This window comes from Paramormyrops kingsleyae, chromosome 1, assembly GCF_048594095.1.
Source record: "Paramormyrops kingsleyae isolate MSU_618 chromosome 1, PKINGS_0.4, whole genome shotgun sequence".
In the NCBI taxonomy this organism is placed as follows: Eukaryota; Metazoa; Chordata; class Actinopteri; order Osteoglossiformes; family Mormyridae; genus Paramormyrops; species Paramormyrops kingsleyae.
In genome coordinates this window covers 27,568,578-27,594,153 of record NC_132797.1, presented here as the reverse complement: position 1 = coordinate 27,594,153, position 25,576 = coordinate 27,568,578, and the positions used below count along the sequence as shown (strand labels likewise).

Here is a 25,576-nt window from a genome sequence, read left to right as displayed (position 1 = left end):
GGAGGATGATGGTGATGGAGGAATTTTGAGAAGGCAGAGCTGGGAGATAGTTGGCAGTTTTTCACAGCTCTTGTAAATGTCTTTGGGGAAAAAAAACTGCTGATGTTCACAAATGAGACTCTCTCTGAGCCCAAGATCAAGACCATCGACAACTATGTGACAGCTTGTGCTTGTAATGCTCTTGAAGAATTCTCTGTGGAGATGAGCAAGACTCTGTAATTGCTTTAATGAAAGCATTAAACCCTGGAGCATTGGTTGTTATGCTGTATAGTTTGGCCACAACGCAACATTCTGTAGTTGTCTATAGGAACAAAAAATGGTGTATTTACCACCAGCATTCGAATGATCTTCATATTCATCTGCTGAAACACTTTTGTTTTGATAATTGGCAGCATTGCGTAAGATCTGGAGTTAATTGGGTGTGTGGGGAGCATCCTGGAATATGTTCTGAAGAAGTCCCAACAAGTGAGCTATTGAATAGCAGGTTAGACTTGTTGACCATGTCCTCACCGCTGTTTCACACAGGTCACATGCGAGATCCCAACAACCAGATCCACGTGGTGAAGAACCTGAAGATCAGCGTGTCCAATGTGGTGACCGAGCCTCCCCACCATGCCACCACTCGCCGGTTGCTCAATGAGGTGGTGTCAGCCAGCCAGCCAGCCGAGGGCTTGGTGACTAACGTGATTACGGCTGGGGATTATGACCTCAACATCAGCGGTAAGTTAGGGTTAGGGCAGCTGGGAGAAGAGCTGAAGGTCAAACGGTGGGGCTTGGCCCATGTTCGGATGCAGCTGATGAGAGGAGAGGTCTTAAGTATGTTGTCCTTTTATTGTCCAGTATGCTTGCGACACTCAAAACTGTTTTATCACACTTTATCCTAACTTGCTCAGATTTCTTCCGTCAAATGGCAAATCTAGGTTTTTTTTTTTTTCTACCACACCCAGGGGTGGAGTAATTTAGACTGAGTAATTTAGTACTTAGCCTGCTGGCTAGTAAAAATGCATGTCAGACTACATTTTTACTGAACTAGCCCACTTGGCTAGTAGCAAAAATTCTTATATTCCATCATTGTCCACAAACTGGGGTTGACTGATTTGAATTTATCTGTTTAGCTTCTGCCTCCGTTCAAGGTCAGTTTACATCACAGAAGCTGTGTGAAAGATGGCAAATTTGCAATGTCAGCCTGCCAGTTGGGGCAGCGTGATCACAGCTCAGTGATTAAAACCAGATCGCTAGAGCGAAAGGTGAAACAACATGGATGGAAAGTCCTGAAAGGATCTCAGACTTAGCACACTAGGGGTAGCCTGGCCACTGGAACGTCAGGCTTGAAGGGCTGCAGTTAGAATGGACAGGAAGGAGGCTCCAGAAGGATCCATCTCCATGACGATGTCTCTCCCGTCATTTAAATCCCACGTGGAAATGAAAACAAATCTCTTTATTGAGGTGCTTTCTTGTAATGTTATCTTGTGTGGTGAGTCTTTAGCCTCTTGTTTTGAGAGCTCATGAAATGCCAGGAATGATGTTTTGAAATTGTGATTAAAGACAACTTTTAATGATGCTCTGTTTCTCCCCCCTCCCCCTTTAATAAAAATCTTCTGGATGGAATTCCTGGTAAGACGCTTCACATGCTGGTGAAATGTAACAATATCCAGTGTATGAGTCGTAGATGATTGTTGAAACAATTGACAAAATTGACTGTGTTCCTCTCCTGCCTGCATGTGGTTTATCTCCTCACCTACCGTGACGGAGATTGTCACATGAATTATTACAGTGCTAACACTCTACATAACCTTTTCCTGACCATAAGATTTCAGGGAGTGTGTAGAAATGTAGAAGGTGTGTGAGACTTGTGTTTTTCTTGGCAGATTGATTTTTCTTGACGCTCGGATTTGGGGGCCTTGGCCAGTAACCTGAACGTGTATTTTATTTCCATCAGATGGCTCGCTTAAAGCTAGTGTTCCTTGGTACTATAGTTGGAAAGACACACTGATGGAACTGAGCAAATCCAAGTTCTATACAGGTATTCCCAAAAGATGGTGTAGGGGGGCCTCCCTTGCTTCTTCTTATTCTGTTTTCTTTCTGCCTGCCCCCCTCCCCAATCTGACTAACTCTTCCACAGCCTGCTCTATCTTTTGTCTGATGTTTTCAATTAGGGTGGAGAATCATGTCTGTTCTTAGTCCGACTAGCTGTGTATCTGTTTAGAGCTTTAGACGTTGCACTTGTAAATATTCTGATATGGTTACAAAAAGTAATTGCACCGCATTCTCATATGAAGAGAAATCGACCCACTAATGAGCTCTGAAATCTCCCGAGTGAATCAAATTCTCTTGCTGCTTAACAGAATTATAGATTGGCTGTGAGCAAAAATTTTGTGATTTGTTTTATTTGTTTTGTATTGGTCAGGCAAAGTGTGGGCCACCACTTTGGCTGAGATCTTCACTTTGTCCATGATCCAGTACCTGATTTGGAAGCCTGGTCTGATCAGTATTATCTCTACAATGAAGGTGGCTCACTCTTTGTGCAGTCCACTCACTAATGTAAATGTAAACATCTGCAATTTACTTTTTGTACCCATGCCCTCACACAACAATAAACCTGATCCAATTCAACAGTGGTCACATTCTGGAAATGGAAATTTTGGACCTCGTTGTCACTTCCTTTTCCTGTAACTGGGCTTCCTGTTTGGCCGGAACTCTATTTTGGAACAGGTTAATGTTATTGATTTTTTTTTTTTTAATCGTTGAAGATGTGAGCACCCTACATAGAAAAGGAAGCAAAAACAGAATGCATTAGTGAGTTACCCAACTTACAAGATTTTAATGCTATGATGTGATCAATTCAATGTTTGTCTTTTGGAGATACAACTCTACATATGCGGTTAAAGTGACCACTGTTTGAATTTCGGACAGCTGTGAATCTAGGCTTTGGCCTATTTTCCCCTTTTGTTATGTGTAATATCTTTTAGCTCTGTTGTGATTTTCCCTGTAGCTTGATGTCTTCCTGCTAGCCCTCTTGCTCATTGATTTAATGCGATGGTGTGCACTCTTTAATCAAGTGAAGGGTCCTGGAGTGGGTGCTGTTACCTGTAGACCACATTATCAAAGGGTAGTGGAAGCTGGCTACTTTTCAAGCTTAAGCACTCATACATGCATCGTCTTATTGGTGAAGAGGTGTAGACAGAAGGAGTTTTCCAGTTCAGCAGTCCACTGAGGGTAAATGATGGAGTGCTTGGATGGCTTCCATGCTTAGCTGACCTGTTTACTGCTTAATTTAACTTCAGCATTTCGGTTTGTTGGAGAGATAAAAGGAGCTATGTATAATTCGAGGCAAGCTAATTCTGGTCCTCTGTGAATTGAAGACGTCAGTGAATGGAGTTGTGTTCCATAAAGATCTAAATGTTCAACATTTGAACAGTTAGTCAGATGTCACGGAATTCAGATAATGAGTATTTCTTGCAAGCTTAGGAGTTTCCTGGGTTTCAGTCGAACAAAAAAAGTTCAACTTGACCCCCTGAGGACTTGGCCCCCTGTCTCACCAAGCCAATGCATGCTAAAGACCTTGTCAGAAAGATGGAGTGTCCGAATCTCCTGACGGGATGGTGGTAGGGTTGAGCTGGCAGTAGGCCTAGTAGCTACACATGGAGTGAGATTGTTCACATAAGGAAGATTGAGGCTTTAAATGGAAAAGTAGACCTCTTTGCTGTATACCCCTATTTCCAGGGGCACTGAATCATGTAGACTAATTGGGAGTAATAAGTCTGTTTCACAGGTATCACTTGGAGTGTTTAAAAAAAGACTTTCCTGAGCATTTTTAGCTATCTTGCCTTGAAATGTGCTTTCTCTCCGGTCTTCTCGTCTTTAGTCATTTTTGCTGTTAGATACAGTCTTTTAGCAGTGGTGACAATTCTGTATAGTCTGTCCTCCTGCTGTGCATTTTTTTCCTCTAAGCTAGTGTAGAACATGTGTACCACTCCCAGGAGTGAAGTACCCTCACACCCAGCTTCTTAAGGGTCTGGTACGCCTTCCTTTCCAGCCACGACTCCCTGGTTTGAGGCTTACCGAGAAAATTTCCTCCAGTCCATGCCAGCCTCCGACCACGAGTTTCTCAACCACTACCTGGCCTGTATCCTTTTATCAGCCTGCTCGGAAATGGCTACATACCAAGCCCACCTCTGACAATATTGTGGGCAGCAACCAGTGTCTCACGTGGCTCCTGAGCCTCTGGTTATTCAGCCATTAATGCTGAGGGACTTTAGGAATGTAGAATCCTAAGCAAACAATGGAACCATTAGGCCTGTTTTTTTTTTTTTGATCCATTTGTGCCATCCCAGCTCCCCATTGCCTGGTCTTCGTTTCACTTCCAGATGGTTTCACTTTCACTTTCACTTTTCGGCCTTCCCGGCTTCCCTTGACGCACGTTCCCTCAGGCATGCTTGTGGTGACATCGCACGAGGCCTCGCCCGTGGACCAGCTCTTCAAGCTGTCCCAGGACCAGCACCGCATCCAGCATGGCAGCGAGCATGCCTACCCCAAGTGGTTCATCCCCAACACTCTGAAGTACTACGTTCTGCTGCATGACGTCAGCGAGGGTGACGAGCAGAGGTACGCCTACCCGGGGCAGGACGTCTCGCTGAAGTCACACTCCCGCCTGCCATTTGAATGAGCGAGGTGTGGCTGTGGAAGGATATAACACAGCTGGCAGCTCATGCCAGGTTCCAGGCAGTTGTTGAATCGCTATTACTTTTATTTGATTTCATGCAGTCAATGTCACATGCTGACAACCATATACAACCCCATTTCCAAAAAAAGTTGGGACATTGTGTAGAATGTAAATAAAAACAGAATGCAATGATCTGCAGATCATTTAAACCCATATTTAACTGGAAATAGAACAAAGATGACTTATCAGATGTTAAAACTGAGACCTTTTATTGATTTATGACAAATGCATGCTCAATGTGAATTTGATGCCAGCAACAAATTTCAAAACTTGTTGGGACAGGGGCATGTTTACTACTGTGTTGTATCACCTCTTGTTTTAACAACACTCTAAAGGTTTGGGAACTGAGGAGACCAGTTGCTGAGGTTTTGAAAGTGAAATGTTGACCCATTCTTGCCTGATATCGGATTTCAACTGTTCAACAGTTGGTGGTCTCATTTGTTGTATGTTTCGTTTCATGATGTGTGAAATGGTTTCAGTGGCTGACAGGTCTGGACTGCAGGCAGGCTATGGAGCCATGCTGTTGTAATATGTGCAGGATGCAGTTTGTCATTGTCTTGCTGAAATGTACAAGGCCTTCTCTGAAAAAGATGTTGTCTGGATAGCAGCATATGTTGCGGCAAATCCTATATACAGACGCTCCTCTACTTACTACTTACGATCTTTCAACTTACGAACTTTCAGACATACAAAGAGGACTGTAAGTCCAAATTGTGTTCATTGGGCTCCCATTTCCTGTCCGCAATATCAATTTTTTTTTCACCTAGTACGACTTCTGGCCGCTACTCCCGCCGCGCAGCAGCGTAGCGTGCGTACTCACAGCATCCTAGTTCTTTGTACTTGCGTATACCCTTAAATATGTTGAATAATGACTTATGAACATTTCAAGTTACGAACAGCAGTTCGGAACATATCTCATTCGTAAGTAAAGGAGCGTCTGTATATTAAGCATTAATGGTGCCTTCCCAGATGTGTAAGCTACCCAAGCCATGGGGACTAAGGTACCCCCATACCATCACAGATACTGGATTTTGAACTGTCTGCTGATAACAAGCTGGGTCATCCCTCTCCTTTTTATCCCGGAGGACACGGCTTCCATGATTTCCAAAAAAAATTTGAAGTTTTGATTTGTCAGACCACAGGACAGTTTTCCGTTTTGCCTCAATCCATCTTAAATGACAGACATCGGCGGTATTTGTGGATCATGTGAAGATATGGTTTGTTCTTTGCATGGTAGAGTTTCATCCTGCATTTGTGGATGGATAGATGAACTGTGTTCACAGACAAAAAGGTTTTCAGTGGTGTTCCTGAGCCCATGCAGTGATTTCCCCTATAGAATCATGTCTGTTTTTAATGCAGTGTCGCCTGAGGACCTGAAGATCACAGCTATCCAATCTGGTTTTCGGCCTTGTCCCTTGCACACAGACATTTCTCCGGATTTTTGGAATTTTTAAATTATATTATGCACCATAGATGATGGAATTCCCAAAATCTTGAGGAACATTATTCTTAAATTGTTGCATTACTTGCCCACAGAGTGCTGAACCTCTCCCCATCTTCACTGCACAGAGTGCTGAACCTCTCCCCATCTTCACTGCACAGAGACCCAGCCTCTCTGGGTATAAAAAGAGCCCTCCAATCATCTTGCTGACCAATTTGTCAATTAACCTAATTAGTTGTGAGATATTCAACCAGGTGTTTTGTTTTAGCATTGCACAACTTTTCCAGTCTTTTGTTGCCCCAGTCCCAACTTTTTTTAAATTGAGCATATATTTGTCATAAAACAATATTTCTCAGTTTCAACATTTGATATGTTATCTTCATTTCATTCTGTTTTCAATTAAATATGGGTTTACATAATTCACAAATCATTTCATTCTGTTTTTTACATTTTACAACCTTTTTGGTAACTTGGTTGTAGACAGCATGTCTGTCTAGGACTTCAGGCTTCCTGGTGCTGATGGGAACATGACAGCCTTTTGCTCTGTTTTTCTTAGCTGGTTTCCCATTAAGGAACAATGTGAGGGCAGCATTTATTGAGCTATAAGTGTCATCATGCCAATGCTTTTCGTCACCCTTCAGATTTTTCTGTAGCTTTAATGTGAAGAAATTGAATGAGAGTATAGACATTTAATCTACAATTAACTTGCTTTTCCAGTTGTATTGGATTTATAATGCACTGAAGCTTGTGTCTGCCCTCCCCATACGGACAGTTATATAGAGGCTGAATTTGATCCCATTTGTTTTGTCAGCCAGGGCATTGATTTATTTTGCTTTGTTTTTCTCTTCTCTAGAGCACATGCTTTGTTACTGGTATTATTTTGAAACGCGATGCCTTTCGAGTCACAGACAGGTTTACTTCTTGCCAACAGGGCCGAGTCTATCTACGAGGACATTAAGCAGAGGTACGGGACCCAGGCGTGCTATCTGCTCAAAATCAACTCACGGACGTCCACGCTCGGGCCTGATGAGCAGATTCCGGATCCCTGGAGTCAGTATTTGCACAGAAATAATTTGCAGAACCAGGTTTGTTCCTTGGGAAAATGTCCTTCCCCTACAGATGGTAGTGTTCCCTAACTATCATACTGTAGGCTCAGTTTGCCCCTGAATCCTCCTGGTCGTATTGAACGTTGCTATGGCTACCATTTGGTGCTCATACATGGTCAGTATGGTGCGCCTCTCTGCAGATTCTGCCTGGTCCTTCCCTGTCTGACTCCCTATCATTTTATAGTACGAATTTTGACCAACTTTTTAGTTTGCACTCTAAAATTGTTCTTGAGACCCACCTGAACTGATCTGGGCCTGGTTTCTCAAACCACTGACTGAGATTCACACATCTCCTAGGAGCTGCCTGAAGAGGGTTCTGCGGTGGTCGTGAACAATGTGATTGTTGAGAACAGCATGAACGCGTCCGAAACTGACGGGCTCCACCTGCCCGCTAAAGGTAAACGAAAGTGCTGTACCAGTCCTCTTTCATTGCTGCCTGTGCCAAGCGTAGGATCAGAAAACTAGACTGGTGGCCACAACATGGATGTTCCTTCTTCCAGCTTGTACCTGTTCACTGAGTTCTGTTACATCCCCTGGTGCTGGACGTTTCAGCCTGCTGGTGCCACTAAGGGCAGGTTGGGTTATGGTTAGAGCCCTGGATGTTTGTTGGTCTTTGGGTTCTGTTGGTTGGCTTTGGCTGTGTAAAGGTGTGTAACCCTTACACATATCTAATGGTAACATCCTTGGCATTTGGTTGGTATTACCAGCTGCCTCTTTGTTTATGTGCTTGATGGGCTGGTGTGCAGGTACTGCTGCTTCTTGTTTCTGTATTTCAAACCTCTTGCTGTCTTTTGCAGACGATGTTGGCAGAGTAAACAGCGACCACCCTCTGCAGTTGGATGACCCCAGCAATGTCGCCACCCACATGGAATGCATCGATGACATCAAGCCTCCGGGGACGGGGCCTGCGGTCGACATCAGGAAGCAGCCATGTGCTGCCCCTGCCACACACGGGGCTTGCCTGACCCTTGGTGACCATGACCGCATCCGCTTATTCATCCAGGAGTTCACATTCAGGGGCCTCCTGCCTCACATTGAGAAGAACATTCGGCAGCTCAATGACCAGGTTTGTGTTTCTTGACTGAACTTTACCTCCCATGCCCAAGTGGTGATATTGGATCCCCGGCGCCGGTGCATTGATTTCTGGCGATTGCTTATTCAGGGGTGTGTTTACAGCCCAAACATCCTAAACACATAAGACATGACCTGTTCACCAAATCTCCAATTTGTCCCCTGCTGGTAGACACAATACAGCAAAGCTGAACTTGGGTCATGCTTAATACTAAGTCATTTTAATGCTCACTGTCGAATAGACTTGGACAATCTGTGCTTTAAGGTAGAGGCCTGTCACCCCCTGACCTTGGACGCTGGCTTGTGGCTCGACTGCAGGTCACGCTAGACAGCTACAGTTAGCTTACGGCCTAGGGGGCGTGATTGGTACTGAGACTTATTGAAGTCTTCTGTCACTGTAACTGAAAGGGAGCAGATAGGTCAGGATGTCCGGACAGAAAAGGGGGCGCTGGTTCTTTTGGAGCAGCGAGATTATTGAAGATGGCCGCTGAACACCGCTGACCCTTTGCAGTTGATGATTCTGATCCCAATGAAAGGGACATTTGAAGATAAATCTGACAGAAAGTGCAGTGGGAGAATTAGGCACCCACCTTCTAACTAATATTACTACAGTAATCAGATTAATTTTCTCCATGAACCCGAAGGGGAAGTTATAGATGAAAAATAAGTTCGACAGCATTTTTGACACTGGTGTTGGTGTCATATTCCAGGCTCTGGAGGCATTTTCTCATTAGAGCCCATTTTGCTAACTTAATAGGTCCAAATATTTGTTAATTTTCTCCCAGGAATCCAGCTGTGATATCCCGTGTGCTGCGTTCCCTGAGTGCATGATGAAATGACAGTAAACCTACAATTATATTTGAATGAATGATGCGGCTCGGGTTGGATTAGTAACTGAGAGAAGATAGAAGATGTTCCGGGGGGGGGGAGGCTGTTAGCACATCTGCATGGCTTGAAGTTGGATCCCATCCTGGATGTTCACTGCCCTGCGGCTCATTGTTATCTTGTACTGGATAAGCAGGCGGCGAGGAGCGCGGGTGGATGTGCGGGGCGGCGGGGAGCGCGGATGTACGGGGCGGCGGGGAGCGCGGGTGGATGTGCGGCGGGGAGCGCGGGTGTACGGGCGGCGGGGAGCGCGGGTGGATGTGCGGCGGGGAGCGCGGGTGGATGTGCGGCGGGGAGCGCAGATGTACGGGGTGGCGGGGAGCGCGGGTGGATGTGCGGGGCGGCGGGGAGCGCGGGTGGATGTGTGGCGGGGAGCGCGGGTGTACGGGGCGGCGGGGAGCGCGGGTGTACGGGGCGGCGGGGAGCGCGGGTGGATGGGAGGATGATCATAAATCGCAATCCTTTTGGCACAGCCACTGAAAACCTCTCTCTTTCTCTCGTTTGCCCCTCTTTCCGCTCCAGCGTATGTCAAGGAAAGGCATAAGTAGTTCCCTGATTTCTGCAACAAAGAAGTGGTTTGGCGGTGGGAAGGTACCGGAGAAGAGCATCAACGAGCTGAAGAACACATCCGGGTTATTGTAAGTAGCATCTCTTCTCTGCTCGAACTTCTGTGAGGATATTGACATGTCCATAGTGATAACTACTGGGAGAATCAGTCTTTGTCAGTCACGTGTCCGGACTGTCTGATACGCCCCAATTTGCCATTTTGAGTGTATCATGGATGTAAACACATTTGGTTAGCAAACTTAATAATGTTTTATGAAACTTTATCAGTAATAGGTTACTGATTTTCATTACCAAAATTTTCATTACCAAAACACACCAGTCATTTAGGTGTTTAAGAAAGGAAAAGAGTCAAGAACACCACAAAAATGTCATTGGACGCGAATATACACATACATGCACTGATAAACGTGTCATTAAAGTTTTGCTGTTTACTTTTGTCTTTAAAAAGCATTCACTCTGTAACACTACTTTAACACGAACAGATTAACCCGTTTCTGCTACCCTCCGTAGTGAGGCTAGCTTGCTAGCGTGTGTTAACCAATGTGAAAATACCAACTTTAGAGTACAAAGTATCCAGCAATATTACTCAAACAAAAAACATCTTAGTTGCCTTTATGAAAATGCAGAGAGCAGACACGCATTAAGGGAGATATAGTGTTGACAGTGATCTCCTTCCATCTCACCGCTGCGACCCAGGCCATCCAACGCCTCTTCGTTACCTCCTCTACCTGCCGTCCATATCCTCTTTTCCAAGTGGGAAACTGAAAAAATCTCATGTTGTGGTCCACCTTTCTGCCATTTCTACAATGTGACTTAGTATGACAGCCTTTCACATAGTACAAGTGTCCCATCTTACCAAAGATAATGCCAGATGCAAATGCTTGCTCTTCCGTTGTACACAATCGAAATGACGATTCGACCCACAATACACTGCGGCTATAGCGAGTGTGACGTCAGCTGACATACCGATTTTACATAACACTTAACAAAGTAAATATTGTTTCCTTAAGTTATTCAGTTACCTGACTGTTTATTTGCAGTCGCTGTAGTTATTGCTTAAGAAACCCTGAGATGCATTGTGGATTCTCGCGTGTTGTGTTACCAACGTCGTGATCCAGATTTTTAAATGCCCTGGATAAACCTGCTCGTTCTGGGTTGAGCTGTTACTAATCGTTTGTGAAACACCAGGTCTGCACATTCTGTAAAGGGTCGCGTGAGCTCTGCAGAAGCTGCCCATGGCTCTGTCATCTTTTAGATACCCCCCAGAGGCACCCGAGCTTCAGATCAGGAAGATGGCCGACCTGTGTTTCTTGGTGCAGCACTATGACTTGGCATACAGCTACTATCATGCAGCCAAGAAGGACTTCCTGAGTGACCAGGCTATGCTGTATGCTGCCGGGGCCCTGGTGAGTCTCGGGATATTAATAACCGCACCTCGCGGTGATCTTATATAGGTATGGGAGAAGCACGACTAGATAATCTGCGTGGGTGTGGTTATAATGTGCTGTCACTGAGTATATTCCATTGGTTGCTTTGTTGTTTGTTAATGATTGACGGTGTTTGATTAACCCCATAGTGGGAGATGAAAGTCCCAGTTCTCCCATAACTGCCTCTCTGCTTTTCTGGTTCAGATGACCTGCTTGAGCTTTTCACGCTCTTTGACCCCGAGTGTCTCTCTTTTTAGGAAATGGCTGCTGTGTCCGCCTTTCTTCAGCCTGGTGCTCCGAGACCCTACCCCGCCCACTACATGGACACTGCCATCCAGACCTACAGGGATGTGTGCAAGTACGTACCACTCTTGCCAGTAGGGGGTTGGACTATTAGTATATTAATGTGAAAGGTGCTATATCAGTGTGGCGATTCATCAGCCCTTCAGATTCATTTGAATATCAGAGAGAGAGCCCCACCCCAGGGCAGATTCTGATGCCACCCCCATCATCATAATGGGTCTTGATTCGAGCTAAAATTGTGCTGTTGTCTGTAAAATAGCCATTTTGTTTGAAGGGCATTTTGGGGGTATGTAGGTAATGAGACCCGTTTGAGCTGTCAGCTCTTTCTCCGGTGGAAGCCTTTGTGAGCTGGTGTGGGGATTTGAGGACTGTGGTGTGACACTCCCCCCCCCCCCCCCCAATTGTTTGATTCTGTCCCCAGGAACATGGTGATGGCTGAGAGGTGTGCCCTGCTCAGTGCTGAGATCCTGAAGAGCCAAGCCAAGTATTCGGATGCCGCCACCCTTTTGATCAAGATGACGAGCGAGGTATGATGTCTATCTCAGGCTTTTCCTGCATGCTGATTCAATTGAGAATGTATCCAGTAGTAGCCTGATTATTTACTCAAAAACATTCCCTCATCCAGAGCACGAGTGCTTAGATCAGGGATGTTTTCAAATCAGGAGCAATTCTAGGATTGGGTGGCATACGAGGGACCATAATTCATACAGTGGGTCCAGCCTTATTAGCCAATGATATCTTTTGATTTGGTGAGTGACGGGACGCGGCACTTTGGTAGCCAATCAGCTTTCATCTTGGGCCTGTTGCCCCACCCCTGTACACGTGCCTGTTTCACATCAAAAGCCCTGCCCTAGGCCTGATAGCTGAACTGAACAGCTGGTATTTGGGGTGTAACTTGGCTGCCATTCGTCACATTAAGCTTGTCATCCGTCACACAGGACTCGGACTTGCGGAGCGCGCTGCTGCTGGAGCAGGCGGCCCACTGTTTCATCAACATGAGGAGCCCCATGGTGCGCAAGTTTGCCTTCCACATGATCCTGGCGGGACACAGGTTCAGCAAGGCGGGCCAGGTGAGGCTCGGGTTACGTGCCACACCCCCACCGACGCCAGTGAGGGAGCCCTTCTGTAACCGGGCACCCTTTGGGGTGGGGGGTGGGAGTATTACAAGGCTGGTGTCTTATTTATTAATGGTGTTGTGGTTCTTTTTTAGGACGACTAAAAACACACCAGCAATCGTAGATGAGACGATGATGATGATGATGATGATGATGATGATGATGATATTATTATTATTGTTTTATTATTTTTATTTATTAATATGCGTATAAAAACGCTCATTCTTATTGTTGAATGTTTTTGTGATCAGTACTTTAGTACAAAGCAGACCCTTATTTAAACTGTTAACAGATTTCCACAATGACCACCTGAAAAGCGATTTATAGTTAACAATATGTGACTTCATTGGTTAAGGATTTTAGTCAATTAACCAATCATATTATAAGGATGAAAAGCATGCATTTGTTTCTGTGTGAATTTAAAACGCCATAGAATGGGAGGTTGTCAAAGTCAGTATCAGTGTACTGAAGATCAGCTGATCCCAGCCGTCAAATGGGATCCATCTGGGACCCCCTAAGCAGTAGTGTGATGCTTCTGTGGCTTCAGTCCAGGCATATTTTAACCAACTTGGGTTTGTTTTGGGTTCATATGTCCAGCTTGATATGGCAGTCAAGTATCCACACTATTCTGCTTAAGACTGTAATAAGTTTGGTCTGGAAGGGACCAGGGACTTTGCTGGTGTTGACAAGTACCACTAGGTGTCACAGCGGTAAAGGCATCTGTCCATTTACCGGCCTGTGCTCTCCTCTACAGAAGAGGCATGCCCTGCGATGCTACTGTCAGGCCATGCAGGTGTACAAGGGCAAGGGCTGGTCTCTGGCCGAGGACCACATCAATTTCACCATCGGACGGCAGTCTTTCACGCTGCGGCAGCCCGAGAACGCCGTGGCGGCCTTTCGGCACATTCTGATCAACGACAGCAAACAGGCCGCCTCGCAGCAGGGCGCCTTCCTCAGGGAGTACCTCTACGTCTACAAGGTGCGGGTGGGCCTTGCCTCGGCTGCCACATGCCCGGCTGGTCACATTTTTTTTTTCGTTTCTTGCCTTGGAGGAGCCATATAAATTAGCTGAACACAGTCTGATTCTGCAAAGATTTTCTTTAACTTTCAGCGTTTGCACCAGATGCATATTATTGTCATGACTAATCTTAATTCTGCCATTGGGGATGCACAGTTTATGCATCCAAGACTCTAACAGTCTCTAACACTCTTGGAAGTGGGCTTTATCGTCATATCAGCCATGCATAGCGGCTTGAAATGGCATTCCCCCTGGAGCATGACAACAGCAGTAATAAGGGGAGGGTTTTCACACAGTGGACAGTGTGAAACAGAGGGGCTGGACATAAGGGTTTATTCACATAGTGCAATGTGTCTGTATGTAAACAAGGGTAATGCAGCAGCAGCAGCTAAATGCTGTATGTACTTGGAAATCCTTTATCAGTGTTATGGAGAGTAATGGAGAAGAGGACCAGGGGACTGTTTCAGAAAGCAGGGTTTCTTGCTTAGACGGATAACTTGTTGAATTTAAGGTATTCTAGATTAAATGGACTTTATCTGCATTCACTTCAATTTAAACCAGTCTACCTTAAATCCGACAAGTTATCCGGCTGAGCAAGAAATCCTTCTGTATAACTTCTGGCTACCTTCTGTATAACTATTGGGCATTCCACACAGTGAATATGTATCAGTTATGGTGTTGAGCTGCTAAGCTGCCGTACTCCTGAGAACGTTCATCTGTGTCCCAAGACCTCTGCTGGGCACATGTTGATGTTTCCAATCGTTTACTTTGTCCCCAATCCCAGAGCGTGAGCCAGGCGTCCACAGAAGGGGTCTTCCCCCAGCTCCCCCTGCCCTGCATCCACAGCTTCGCCACCAGGGTCTTCTTCGGCCATGACCGGAGGCTGGCCGAGGGTGAGAATGAAAGTCCGCAGCTTTGAAACATCATAGGAGATGAGGGAGCTCATCAGGGAGCTGTGTGATCACTGCTGTCCATCAGATTTAAAAATAACCGCGATGTACATGCCACATAAGCGCGGCGAAATTTGAGGAACCAAAATAAAAGGAGGCGGAGTTTACAGGCAGAAAGGGCGTCTGAAGCCAGGGCAGTGTCCGGTGACAGCGCCAGCCTCCTGCAGCAAGGACGTGTCCGCCGACGCCGTGGCGAGCTGCATGTGCTCATGCAAGATGTTCAGGCCACCCCAAAAAAAACCTTCCATGTTCAGAAGCAAATTTAAGTCATTTGTAAAATCAGAATCAGCTTTGTCATTCAAACCACTTGTGTACACTTGCATCTTTTCTGTAATAGTAAACCTTCAATTGGAATAATCCATTTAATAAAGCTCCTGATTAAGCTTTCATTGTGTCTGAGCACCATAGAGACAATCGGCACATTCTAGACTTCCTGGAAATTTTGGTGCTTAAGTGCTTCAAATGCAGAGATGCTATAAGCAGACTGACCAGTAGAGGCACCGCTGAGGTAGTTTGGCTGCCTCCATGACACTTTGGATGGAGGCGTGGTGCAGTCAGTGGTCCCTGAGAACTTAAGAGCTGAGATTCACTTCTCTTTCACCTCTTCATCAAATTGATTTTCTAGTACAGTGGTGCCTGTGGTTCACGAATGCTGTGGTCTACGAACAATTTGGTTCACTACCAAATATTTTGTGAAAAATAGCATTGGTTCACGCACAAAATTTGGTTGACGAACAAATTCTTCGACCAGGTTCCTTTTTTGTACTAGTGTAGCACCGGCAGGACATATGTCCCAGCATGCAATTGTAAATAGAAGGACCACAACAGGCACCCAACAAGCACCAAATCCAAATACACAGACCGGAAACACAAGGTTGCAAGACGCCAAACTGCAAGATGCACACACGGTGGAAGATTTACACACGCTAAATACACGCGAGGATCGGACCGGGTACACACAAGACACGGGCAAACACACGTGTGACAATAGGGAAATGCAACCATTAACATCAACAAGAACAATACAAGGTAAAGGACTGTTAATAAAGAGTGTGATTTCCATGTCTCTCTCTGCTCCTGCGATGCCTCAGTCCGCTCGTTGCCACACTATATTGTGTATTTCTTTAAAGTTTTTACTATAAAAACCAGAAAAGTAATTAAAAATTATTCTTTGGTAGACTTGTGAATGAATTAATCGAATTTCAATGCTTTCTTATGGTAAAAACTGCCTTGGTTCGCGTACAAATTGGTTCACGACCACTTTCCTGGAACGGATTGTGACAGGCACCACTGTAAATAGTGAACTCCTGTAACATTTAGCAAATATAAATTGGCAAATACTAAGCCGAGGCTGCTTCTCTGTCCCAGGAGAGAAGCAGGCTGCGAGCCATGTCAGCCTGGACCAGGAGTACGACCGCGAGCTGTCCCAGCAGTGGCGGGAGCTGGAGGAGCAGGTGGTGGCCATAGTGAACCGGGGTGTGCTGCCTGCAGCCTTCCAGCCCACGCTGTACTGCCTGAGCAACCAGACGGACAACATGCGCTTCCCCTTGGCTGTGGTGGAAGGTATTTCCTTCCATCCATCCATCCTTCCATCCATCATTTCTTTATACTCACTTGAATATTAGGATGGTTTGATTGGTTTCTTGTTGGATGCATGTTTCTGCAGAGTAGTGTTTCTCTGCCCAGTCCATGGGAACCTCTAGACTGTGCACATTTGTGCTCTCTCCTATCTACCAGTATACCTGTACCAGGTATTTGTGTTCATGGACACCTTCTCTGCATTCTTGAAGTTGATCTCATGCACGCCCTCGCGGTCCGGCCCCTTATGGGCAGCTGGGCGGAGGTGCTGGGCTGGAGCGTGGAGTCTGGCGGCAGAATCTCCACCAGGTTCAGGTGGAAAAAAACATGGACTGTCTGGGGCTCCCTGAGGACTGAGTTGAGAAACACTACTATGGAATGATTGACTCCACAATGTCACAGAATTTTGATTAAAAAAATATACAGTACAGGCCAAAAGTTTGGACACACCTTCTCATTCAATGTGTTTTCTTTATTTTCATGACCATTTACATTGGTAGATTCTCACTGAAGGCATCAAAACTATGAATGAACACATGTGGAGTTATGTACTTAACAAAAAAGGTGAAATAACTGAAAACATGTTCTATATTCTAGTTTCTTCAAAATAGCCACCCTTTGCTCTGATTACTGCTTTGCACACTCTTGGCATTCTCTCGATGAGCTTCAAGAGGTAGTCACCTGAAATGGTTTTCCAACAGTCTTGAAGGAGTTCCCAGAGGTGTTTAGCACTTGTTGGCCCCTTTGCCTTCACTCTGCGGTCCAGCTCACCCCAAACCATCTCGATTGGGTTCAGGTCCGGTGACTGTGGAGGCCAGGTCATCTGCCGCAGCACTCCATCACTCTCCTTCTTGGTCAAATAGCCCTTACACAGCCTGGAGGTGTGTTTGGGGTCATTGTCCTGTTGAAAAATAAATGATCGTCCAACTAAACGCAAACCCCATTGATAAAGCAAGAAATTCCACTAATTAACCCTGATAAGGCACACCTGTGAAGTGAAAACCATTTCAGGTGACTACCTCTTGAAGCTCATCGAGAGAATGCCAAGAGTGTGCAAAGCAGTAATCAGAGCAAAGGGTGGCTATTTTGAAGAAACTAGAATGTAAAACATGTTTTCAGTTATTTCACCTTTTTTGTTAAGTACATAACTCCACATGTGTTCATTCATAGTTTTGATGCCTTCAGTGACAATCTACCAATGTAAATGGTCATGAAAATAAAGAAAACACATTGAATGAGAAGGTGTGTCCAAACTTTTGGCCTGTACTGTACATGTCTTTTGAATTGATTAATGTCATGGATTTCACATGTAATTCAATTAGTTAATCTGCAGTGATTTCATTACATAATTTTCTAAACAGGCAGCCACAGTGTTTCTCATAAACATGCCCTGTCCATGCTTACCTAGAACCCATCATCGTCGAGGTGGTCTTCAGAAATCCCTTGAAGGTCCCCCTCATCCTCACTGGGCTCTCCCTGCTCTGGAAGTTCTCCCCCAAGGAACCTGGGCAGCAGCGGGGTGGTGAAACCGATGAGGTCGTGAGCAACGAGAGAGAAGTGCAGGTAGCAGCTGGCGCAACTCCATCCTGAGGTCCTTACTGTCTTCTTCAGTTCAGTTCCTCTGAGTTCCTGGGCTAGTGTAGAGTTTCTGCTCATGACTGACCAATGAGAGGTAGATGTTTCCTTATCCAGAGAGTGAGTTGTGGGGCTTTGGGAAACTAAGTATGTGATGAGAAGATGGCTACTTGAGGGTGTCCTGCATCTGTTTGACCCACAGGCATCTCAAGGGGGTTTAATTACCACTGAAGTAATATCAGAGTTCCACATGAGCCCAGAAGAAAAGAAAGTGGTGAGTCCCTGACCTGGTCCCTCTGCCCATGTGAAGGGGTATCTGTCCTCTATGGGGTGGTCTCATGGCTACTGTTTCTTTGTGGTGAAACGTGATCTTATTGGTTTGCTGGTCACCCTGACTTTGGGGGCATTGATTCCACCCCCACCCTCTATTTCTATTTTACAGGCTCGTCTCAAACTGCTACCACACCAGACCGGAGAGCTGCACATCCGGGGGGTGGTTTACAACCTGGGTGCAGCTCCCCCTCCTGGTGATGTCCTGAACAGCACTGTAGGGACTCGTGTGGAAGGTGAGTCCTGTTGTTCAGAACGCTTCCTTTGTGGGACCCTGAAGTAGTTGTGGTCTAATGTCTGTCACATCTGAGACACATTACTGCATTAGGATCCTGCACATCCCACAACTGAGGTCCACATGTCCTCCACAGTACTGGGTTTATTCAACCTTGTATTATAAAGCTTGGGTTGAACCTCAGAGGTTGAGATGCTTGGTGCAGAATGTCAGAGTAAGAACTTCCTCTCCATATTCTTTTAGCCCCACCTCCTTATGCAGGAAGTGGGTGAAGCCGACAGTGTTTATCCCACTTTCCTGTTGTTGCAGGAAGCGTCTTCAGCGATGGCCTGTTCGTACGTGGTCGCCAGGACCTGGAGATTCAGGGTCCACGGCTGAACAACACTAAGGAAGAGAAGACGTCAGTGCGGCATGGCCCGGACCGGCGGCTGGACCCCATCATCACACCCCCCATGCCCCTGCTGGAAGTGAGTGCCTGAGCCCCCCATCAACAGAAGTGGCACTGACTGCTAACAGCAGGGTTTGCCCAGCCCACTTCAGGGCCATAAGCATAATTTGATTAACCTAGTTGTCAGAGGCATAGATATGCTGATCAGTTGGGTAGGGTAGGGTGGGGTTGGGGTGGGGTGGGGGCTCATGGCCTCTGGGTCTTAAGCAGCCACCAACCATAGATGGATGTAGGTAGATGAATAGATATATGGATATAGATAGAAATATAGGTGGCAACAGATATATCAGTGGATAGATGGATATCGGTAAGTAGATGGATCTAGGGGGCTGGATGGATGGATGGATGGATGGATACAAGTAGCAATAGATGTATAGATATATAGTTATTAATCTCACCAAGGGAATTGCAGATTACTGCAGATTTTTTCCTTCAAATTTATAGATGTCATAGATGTAATTTCTGGTTCATAACACCCCCACCGATGCCCCCCTCATCACTCCTCAGGTCTTCTTTATCAACTTCCCCACGGGCCTGCTCTGCGGGGAGATCCGGAAGGCGTATGTGGAGTTCGTCAACGTGAGCAAGGTGCCCCTGCAGGGCCTGCGCGTGGTGTCCAAGCACCCGGAGTTCTTCACCTTTGGCAGCCATGCAGCTGCACTCACGCCACTCAGCCCTGGGGCCTCCGAGAACTGCAGCGCCTACAAGACCGTGGCCACGGGCCGCGCCTCCGCCTCCTTCACGCTGGTTGCGCCTGCAGACTTTGGCACCGGGGCCGACGGCTCGCGGCCTGGCGTAGTGGAGATCCCGCTGCCGGACTCCACACTCCAGCCCGGCGCCTCCGTCCAGCTGCCCATGTGGCTGCGGGGGCCGGACCGCGAGGGCGTGCACGAGATCAACTTCCTGTTCTACTACGAGAGTGCTGAGAAGAAGGTGTCCAAGATGAGGTGAATGAGTGTTCGACAAAAGGGATGCATCACTTTATGCTTCCCTCATCAGCCCTCTGAACATTTTTCCATTCCCATTGTAATTTCTAGGATTGTGAGTCTGTTTGAGTGTGTTCTTGTACTGTAAGTGCACTTCTCCACTTTTATTTAGTTTTTTGTGCCCCCCCCCAGCCACCGCGTTCTGCGCCACACAGCTATCATCTGCGCCAGCCGCTCGCTCAGTGTGCGAGCCACAGCATGTCGGAGCAACACTCTGCCAGAGAACAGCGAGGACAGGAACAGCGGCATGCTGGTCTTCGTGGATGTGGAGAACATCAACACTGTAAGTACACCTTACCTCCCTTCCCCCAAGCCACAGGGAGTGTGTGGAGTGGCGGTGGGCCAGAGTGTCTCTCTGTTCCTCATCCCAACACACCAATCTCTCCCCCCTGCAGAACGAAGCTGGGGTGCGGGAGTTCCACATCGTTCAGGTGTCCAGCAGCAGTCAGCACTGGAAGCTTCACAGCTGCATAAATTCTGTCGAAGACAAAGGTGTGGGAGAGACTTATTACCAGTGACAGCCATACACACTCAGCAAGCAGAGTCTGCTTCCTTTCAGTCTGAGTTTGCAGCTCTAATACTTGCCCAGAATTGTGATGGACAGTAAAACTTAAGTGTGACGTAACAGGAGTGTGCGCTAAATGCTAACTGATGAATAGTAATAGTCTTCCAGATCCTCACAGGCACTTTCCATTTCCCGCAGATTCCAAACTGACAAGCAGAGAACGGGGGAAGCTGTGCTTCCGGGCCACAAAGTGCAGGAGCGCGGAAGGTGAGTCCTCTGGGACAAAATGATGCTGTCTGGAAATTAGCGCTGAACAGAATTCTTATTTTATTATTATTTTGAATTCCCAGCTACCTCAGATGCAGTGGGGAAGTACACGTTTGCTGACATCAACCTGGGGAATGAACAGGTGCGTTTTACCCGCTCCCTTCTGTAAAAAAAACTCATTCAAGGAGTTTTAATGTGCAAATGCTGTCGCCCCCCCAGATAATTAGTGCTACCACACCGTGCGCCGACTTCTTCTTCCGGCGACGGCACCCTCTGGAGTCCAAGAAGCCGCCAATGTTGGGGAGCGCGGGGTTCGCTCCCCCTGCTGGCCACACAGCTGCGGAGCACCTGAGCAATGTGGTGTGCCGGTGCAGCGAGGTGGACCTCAGCATCATTGTCCTCTGGAAGGTACCATGTCTTGTCATAATGGGGGGGGAGGGCTAACAAGTAGGTGACCAATCATCTGTAAGGCAGGGAGCTGTTAAGGAAGACAAACCGACATCAGCCTGTGTGCATTTGTCTGGTTTAAATGCCATAATGTTCCATGTGTGTGGTTTTGAGGAAGAACCCTCCTCTGAGCTGTTGGCCCCTTTAAGGTCTCCATGGTGATGATTAGCATGGCCTGTTGTCCCCCCTAGGCATACGTGGTGGAGGATAATAAGCAGCTCATCCTTGAAGGGCAACTTCACGTCGCCCTGCAAACCATTGGGAGGGAAGCGTGCTCCCTGACACAGAAGGAGGTAACGAGCACCTGCTGGATGCACCTCATCCACCCAACAAGCCTCCATGACACCGGCGCCTCTGCCTGTTAATATACATACTCAGTTTGTAGATGGTGGTTCAGATGCTTTCGTCTTGCTCCAGGGCATTTTGCTGCCTTGTACTTCGACAGCATTGTTCCTTTCCTCTCTTCATGGTCTAATAATGATGCATTTAAAACTCACATATAGTCTGCAGTAGACTCTGCTAGCCTGATACCACTCCATGCTACATGAATGCTCTTAATGTTGTACTTTCTGCTAATTTGAACAATAGTTTTATTAACTTCCTTTGATGCTTACACTTGTAACTGAGGCATGCACTGGAAGCTCAGCGTAGCTGCTGCTATGGCTGGGTGACTTGACATCTGTGCCTTTATCTGCTATTTGCCTCATCTGTACATTTGGAAAAAAGCGTCAGCTACATAGATGTAATGGAACCCCAACACCACAGAGAATGAACATGTCTCACTGTGAAAAGTACAGTTTTTTAATGACGTAGTTGGGGCTTGGCTGAGGGGGACTCGTGCAGACTGCCCACTGGATCTGCCGTGAGGTCTTTGCCTGAGAAATATGCAGGAAGGGTGTGTCTTCAGCTATCAATAGCCGTTGTTGTCCACGGTCAGTTGACTCATTGGCATTAAGACAGTCCTGCCCTTGTTTAATATCGTCTCTCTGAATGAAGAGTCTCTATACCACCACATACCTTTTCACTAAACCAATCAGGTGAATCTCTATAACCATGACATAATCACCTGCTTATCTTTAGTGACTAGGGATGCTCCTTTTGACCGTTTAACCGTTAACCGAAATAATTAATTTTGACCGAATATTACTATCAGTTAAACGGTTTAAAATGTTTTTATATATATTTTAATTATTAGTAGTAGTATGAAGTTTTGTGGCATCTCAGCTGAAGATCGCTTTTCACGTTCTAAATACACTGGGTTTGAATCGGCGACTGTGATTACAGGCACACAGGCTTAGCCCACTGAGCCATGAACACAGGTACGAGCTTTGCTGCTGAAAATGGAAACATTGGCGCAAAGCTTCAGCGGCAGAGACGTATCCGTGTGCTATATTGTAGCCGATCGGTGTAAACACTACCCAGACATGTGCTCTTGTTTTATTTCGGTTACAATGGGCGTATTCACATATTTCTTTATCCAATACTAACTGTCGGATTATCATGTTGTTATCATGCGAATAGCGCAATTTGCAAGTGGGAAGGCGATCAGAGCTGCTTCGAGACGCAGACGCTTAAGTCAGTCACTCTTGTTCTTTCTATTCGTATCACGAAGCTATAAAAATATATTTAGTTTCTACCTATATATATATTTGAAATGTAGACCATCCAAGGTTTCTGAGGGTGTTTTTTAAATGTGTATATGATAAAACCTCGCAGAGTTATTTAAATGGTTTGGCGGAATTTCTGTCAGATCCCGCCGGCGGGACCGCCGACCCCAGAGGAATTTAATATTCTAATCTAATCAGTTAACGGTTAATGTTCGGATAACGAACGGCGGTTGTCGGTTGGGAAAATTAATCGAAATGAGCATCCCTATTAGTGACATATTAATCTTTTCTCTGGTTTAAAGAAGGTTGACGGTAAAGATATAACTCTTCTTCTGTTTAACACCCTTTCTTATGCTAAACAGAATTAGGTCTGACACTTTTTATTGTGAAAGCCCTGTTGCTATGCTACAGTCTGAAGTAGATAGTAATTCTTGCATAAGGCAAATACTGTAGATGTCTGGAGTGACAGACTCGTGTTCATCCGTCATCTTTTTATTGGCACGTGGGGTTTTTAAGGGCAGTTTGCACAGTTTGGTCCTTAGTTGCTACAGAATAACACACATCCTTGGGAATGCATCGCATTCTACACCAAAGGTGCATAGTGAAACCAGGAAGCTTCTGTTTGTGATGTTTTTGAAAATGTGATTTTCAGGAAGCTGAGGAGATGGTTCTGCTGAAGTTCAAGCCAGACGTTCCCCCTCCGTTAGCGAAGCCATCCGTGGAGCAGCTGTCCCAGCTGATAAAGACAAACCTCCACTACCCAGAGTCCTACGACCACCCGTTCCCGCAGAAAAGGTGGCTGCTCTCCCTGCGTGTCATTCCCCAGTAAACCCAACACTCCCCCCCCATATGAATATGATTACAATAATAGCTGGCCGTCCCTTTTGTCTCAAAATTGGTTCTAGTCAGAGATGATTAGTTTGGATCCAGAAAGATCAGGCCATACCACTCTTTTCTGTTGTGTTAGTGGTTATTGAACCAATCAGGTGTCTCCTTTCAGGCAGTGAGTGCTATTAGCAAGCTGGCAAGTTTCATGTTTACATTTCACCCCTCCCCTACCTACAGCCTCTGCATGGTACCTGTGACGCTCATGCTCTCTAACTGCTCATTGGCTGAAGTCGACGTCATCATAGACCTTCGGCACAAAGCCACCAGGTAAAGCACCACCATACGGGAATCTCCCTGCTGCTGTCAAATGAAATTCTGGCCCCACGGCTAATTATAGGGGGATTCTTAATAGCTCCACCAGTAAGCTTCTTTCGTAAACCCATATATCATATTATCAGGGACTGACATAACCAGTTCACAAACATCCATTTGCCATATAAAAGTTCAAATGCATTGCAATTTCTTGTCATAAGAGCACAAATGCACACAAGTACACATTTGTGCTGTTAAGACAAAGAATTGCTATGCATTTTAATCTTTATACCACAAATGTGTACTTGCATACCAATTATGTTAGTCCCTGCATACTATACAGCAACAGAGAACAATAAAATTTACAATATTATACGCTTCAAAATCCATTCAATTACAATCAGTGTTAAACAGTGTCCTCGAACGGTGAGGAGAGGACTGGGAGATGAGTAGTTTTTGGAGAGCATGTGTTGGTATGGTCCCAAAAGCATGATATTAATCCTGTTAACCTGAACCGGACTGCACCATCCTGCTCTGTCCCAAACTTACACCCACCTGCCCTGGCCCATGCTGTCTCCCCCCACGCAGCCCAGAGACTCTGGAGGTCCATGGCTCCTTCACGTGGCTGGGCCAGACCCAGTACAAGCTGCCTCTGCGGGCCCAAGAGGTCCGCAAGCTGCGCCTGACAGCCTGCTTCATCCACGCTGGCGTGTACAACCTGGGCACGCCACGCGTCTTTGCCAAGCTCGCCGAGCAGGGCTCCATGTGCGAGGCGAGCCGACAGAGCGCTACGCCGGCGCTCATCATCATTAACAGCGTCTGAGCCTGACCCACGACCGACACGCACACGCTGGACCCCGGAAAACAGATTCTTTTGTACAAACCCCCCCCCCCCACCTTCCGACTCGTGTGCTTGTGAACATGGCAGTCACATGATGTTAAATAAACATAGCTGTTTATGTTCTGACGTCACAGCATTATGGACTTTTAAGAGTTACACAATATGGACTTCATTGCCATGGCCTCTACCTTACCGCCTGTTGCCCCTCCCCCCCCTTTTTGCCTTTTCTATGAAATACAAATAAAGATGGAGGGAGGCCTACAGAAACTCTTTGAACTGTCTTCCTCAAGTTGATAATTGGGGAGGTTTCCTGTGTGCTTTACAGTCACAGTTGAAGGGTAGGCTTTTTGTTTTCCCCTGCCTAAAAATGTGAAATATCATCTAGGAAATGAGCAATCTGGACCTGATCACACAACAGTTTAGTTAGTTGTCTTTTGGTTTGTTGTATTGTTGAATTTGAGGCATGTTTTTTTTTTTTTTTTTTTTTTTTAAAAGATGTTCTGTAAGAAGCCCACGTGCTCCTGGAAAAAATATATAAATCTGGATATGATGGCTGTGCTGTTTTCACAAGCACAATTTTAATTTTCTACAAACGAATCATTTTCCCATTCTGTAACTCCACCTTTTGATTAAGCTGTTATTTAAATGTACCTACACATCTGGCTTTTCAGAAAATGATGTATTATATTTATAACAAATTTACTGTAAATAGAATAAAACATAACCAATTGCTGGTGTATAAAGACGTCTTTTTTTAATGTCGAGTTTAGTATGGATCACATCTGAATGTACAGTAGTTCATTGTTTATCCCCATCGCAAACAAAACATGGGAAATATCACCACCTACAGGCGAATAGCGAAACTACCGCCGTCGTGCGAAGGGAAAGCTGACATAGACAGCCTGGGACGACGGAGGAGCATAGTCCAGCATAGCCTAGCATTTCATAGTGGCCCCAAAATACAAAAAAATGATGATTTATGGGCTTTGTGTGCATTATACTGAGGAGGAC

General features: G+C 46.0%; 1 protein-coding gene across 5 annotated transcripts in view; it reads left to right on the top strand.

The window, feature by feature from the left end:
• Positions 1 to 25,295, top strand: part of trappc8 (trafficking protein particle complex subunit 8) — a 28,047-nt gene extending 2,752 nt beyond the window's left edge. The window contains exons 2-30 of one of the 5 annotated variants that reach the window (XM_023823616.2): positions 526 to 720; positions 1,955 to 2,023; positions 4,037 to 4,126; positions 4,431 to 4,605; positions 7,096 to 7,249; positions 7,568 to 7,667; positions 8,068 to 8,336; positions 9,749 to 9,864; positions 11,049 to 11,199; positions 11,478 to 11,578; positions 11,945 to 12,050; positions 12,462 to 12,593; positions 13,393 to 13,617; positions 14,441 to 14,549; positions 15,975 to 16,169; positions 17,593 to 17,747; positions 17,962 to 18,033; positions 18,202 to 18,325; positions 18,634 to 18,791; positions 19,280 to 19,719; positions 19,891 to 20,041; positions 20,154 to 20,250; positions 20,462 to 20,530; positions 20,614 to 20,672; positions 20,750 to 20,938; positions 21,169 to 21,270; positions 23,237 to 23,379; positions 23,650 to 23,739; positions 24,313 to 25,295. In XM_023823616.2, the coding sequence (XP_023679384.2) occupies positions 526 to 720; positions 1,955 to 2,023; positions 4,037 to 4,126; positions 4,431 to 4,605; positions 7,096 to 7,249; positions 7,568 to 7,667; positions 8,068 to 8,336; positions 9,749 to 9,864; positions 11,049 to 11,199; positions 11,478 to 11,578; positions 11,945 to 12,050; positions 12,462 to 12,593; positions 13,393 to 13,617; positions 14,441 to 14,549; positions 15,975 to 16,169; positions 17,593 to 17,747; positions 17,962 to 18,033; positions 18,202 to 18,325; positions 18,634 to 18,791; positions 19,280 to 19,719; positions 19,891 to 20,041; positions 20,154 to 20,250; positions 20,462 to 20,530; positions 20,614 to 20,672; positions 20,750 to 20,938; positions 21,169 to 21,270; positions 23,237 to 23,379; positions 23,650 to 23,739; positions 24,313 to 24,547 (4,271 nt within the window). In that variant the 3' untranslated portion in view covers positions 24,548 to 25,295. Of the gene's footprint in view, positions 1 to 525; positions 721 to 1,619; positions 2,024 to 4,036; positions 4,127 to 4,430; positions 4,606 to 7,095; positions 7,250 to 7,567; positions 7,668 to 8,067; positions 8,337 to 9,748; positions 9,865 to 11,048; positions 11,200 to 11,477; positions 11,579 to 11,944; positions 12,051 to 12,461; positions 12,594 to 13,392; positions 13,618 to 14,440; positions 14,550 to 15,974; positions 16,170 to 17,592; positions 17,748 to 17,961; positions 18,034 to 18,201; positions 18,326 to 18,633; positions 18,792 to 19,279; positions 19,720 to 19,890; positions 20,042 to 20,153; positions 20,251 to 20,461; positions 20,531 to 20,613; positions 20,673 to 20,749; positions 20,939 to 21,168; positions 21,271 to 23,236; positions 23,380 to 23,649; positions 23,740 to 24,312 lie in introns of those variants that run through there. The other 4 variants (XM_023823615.2, XM_023823618.2, XM_072712857.1 and 1 more) reach the window with 4 other exon arrangements.
• The last annotated feature ends 281 nt before the right edge of the window (positions 25,296 to 25,576 follow it).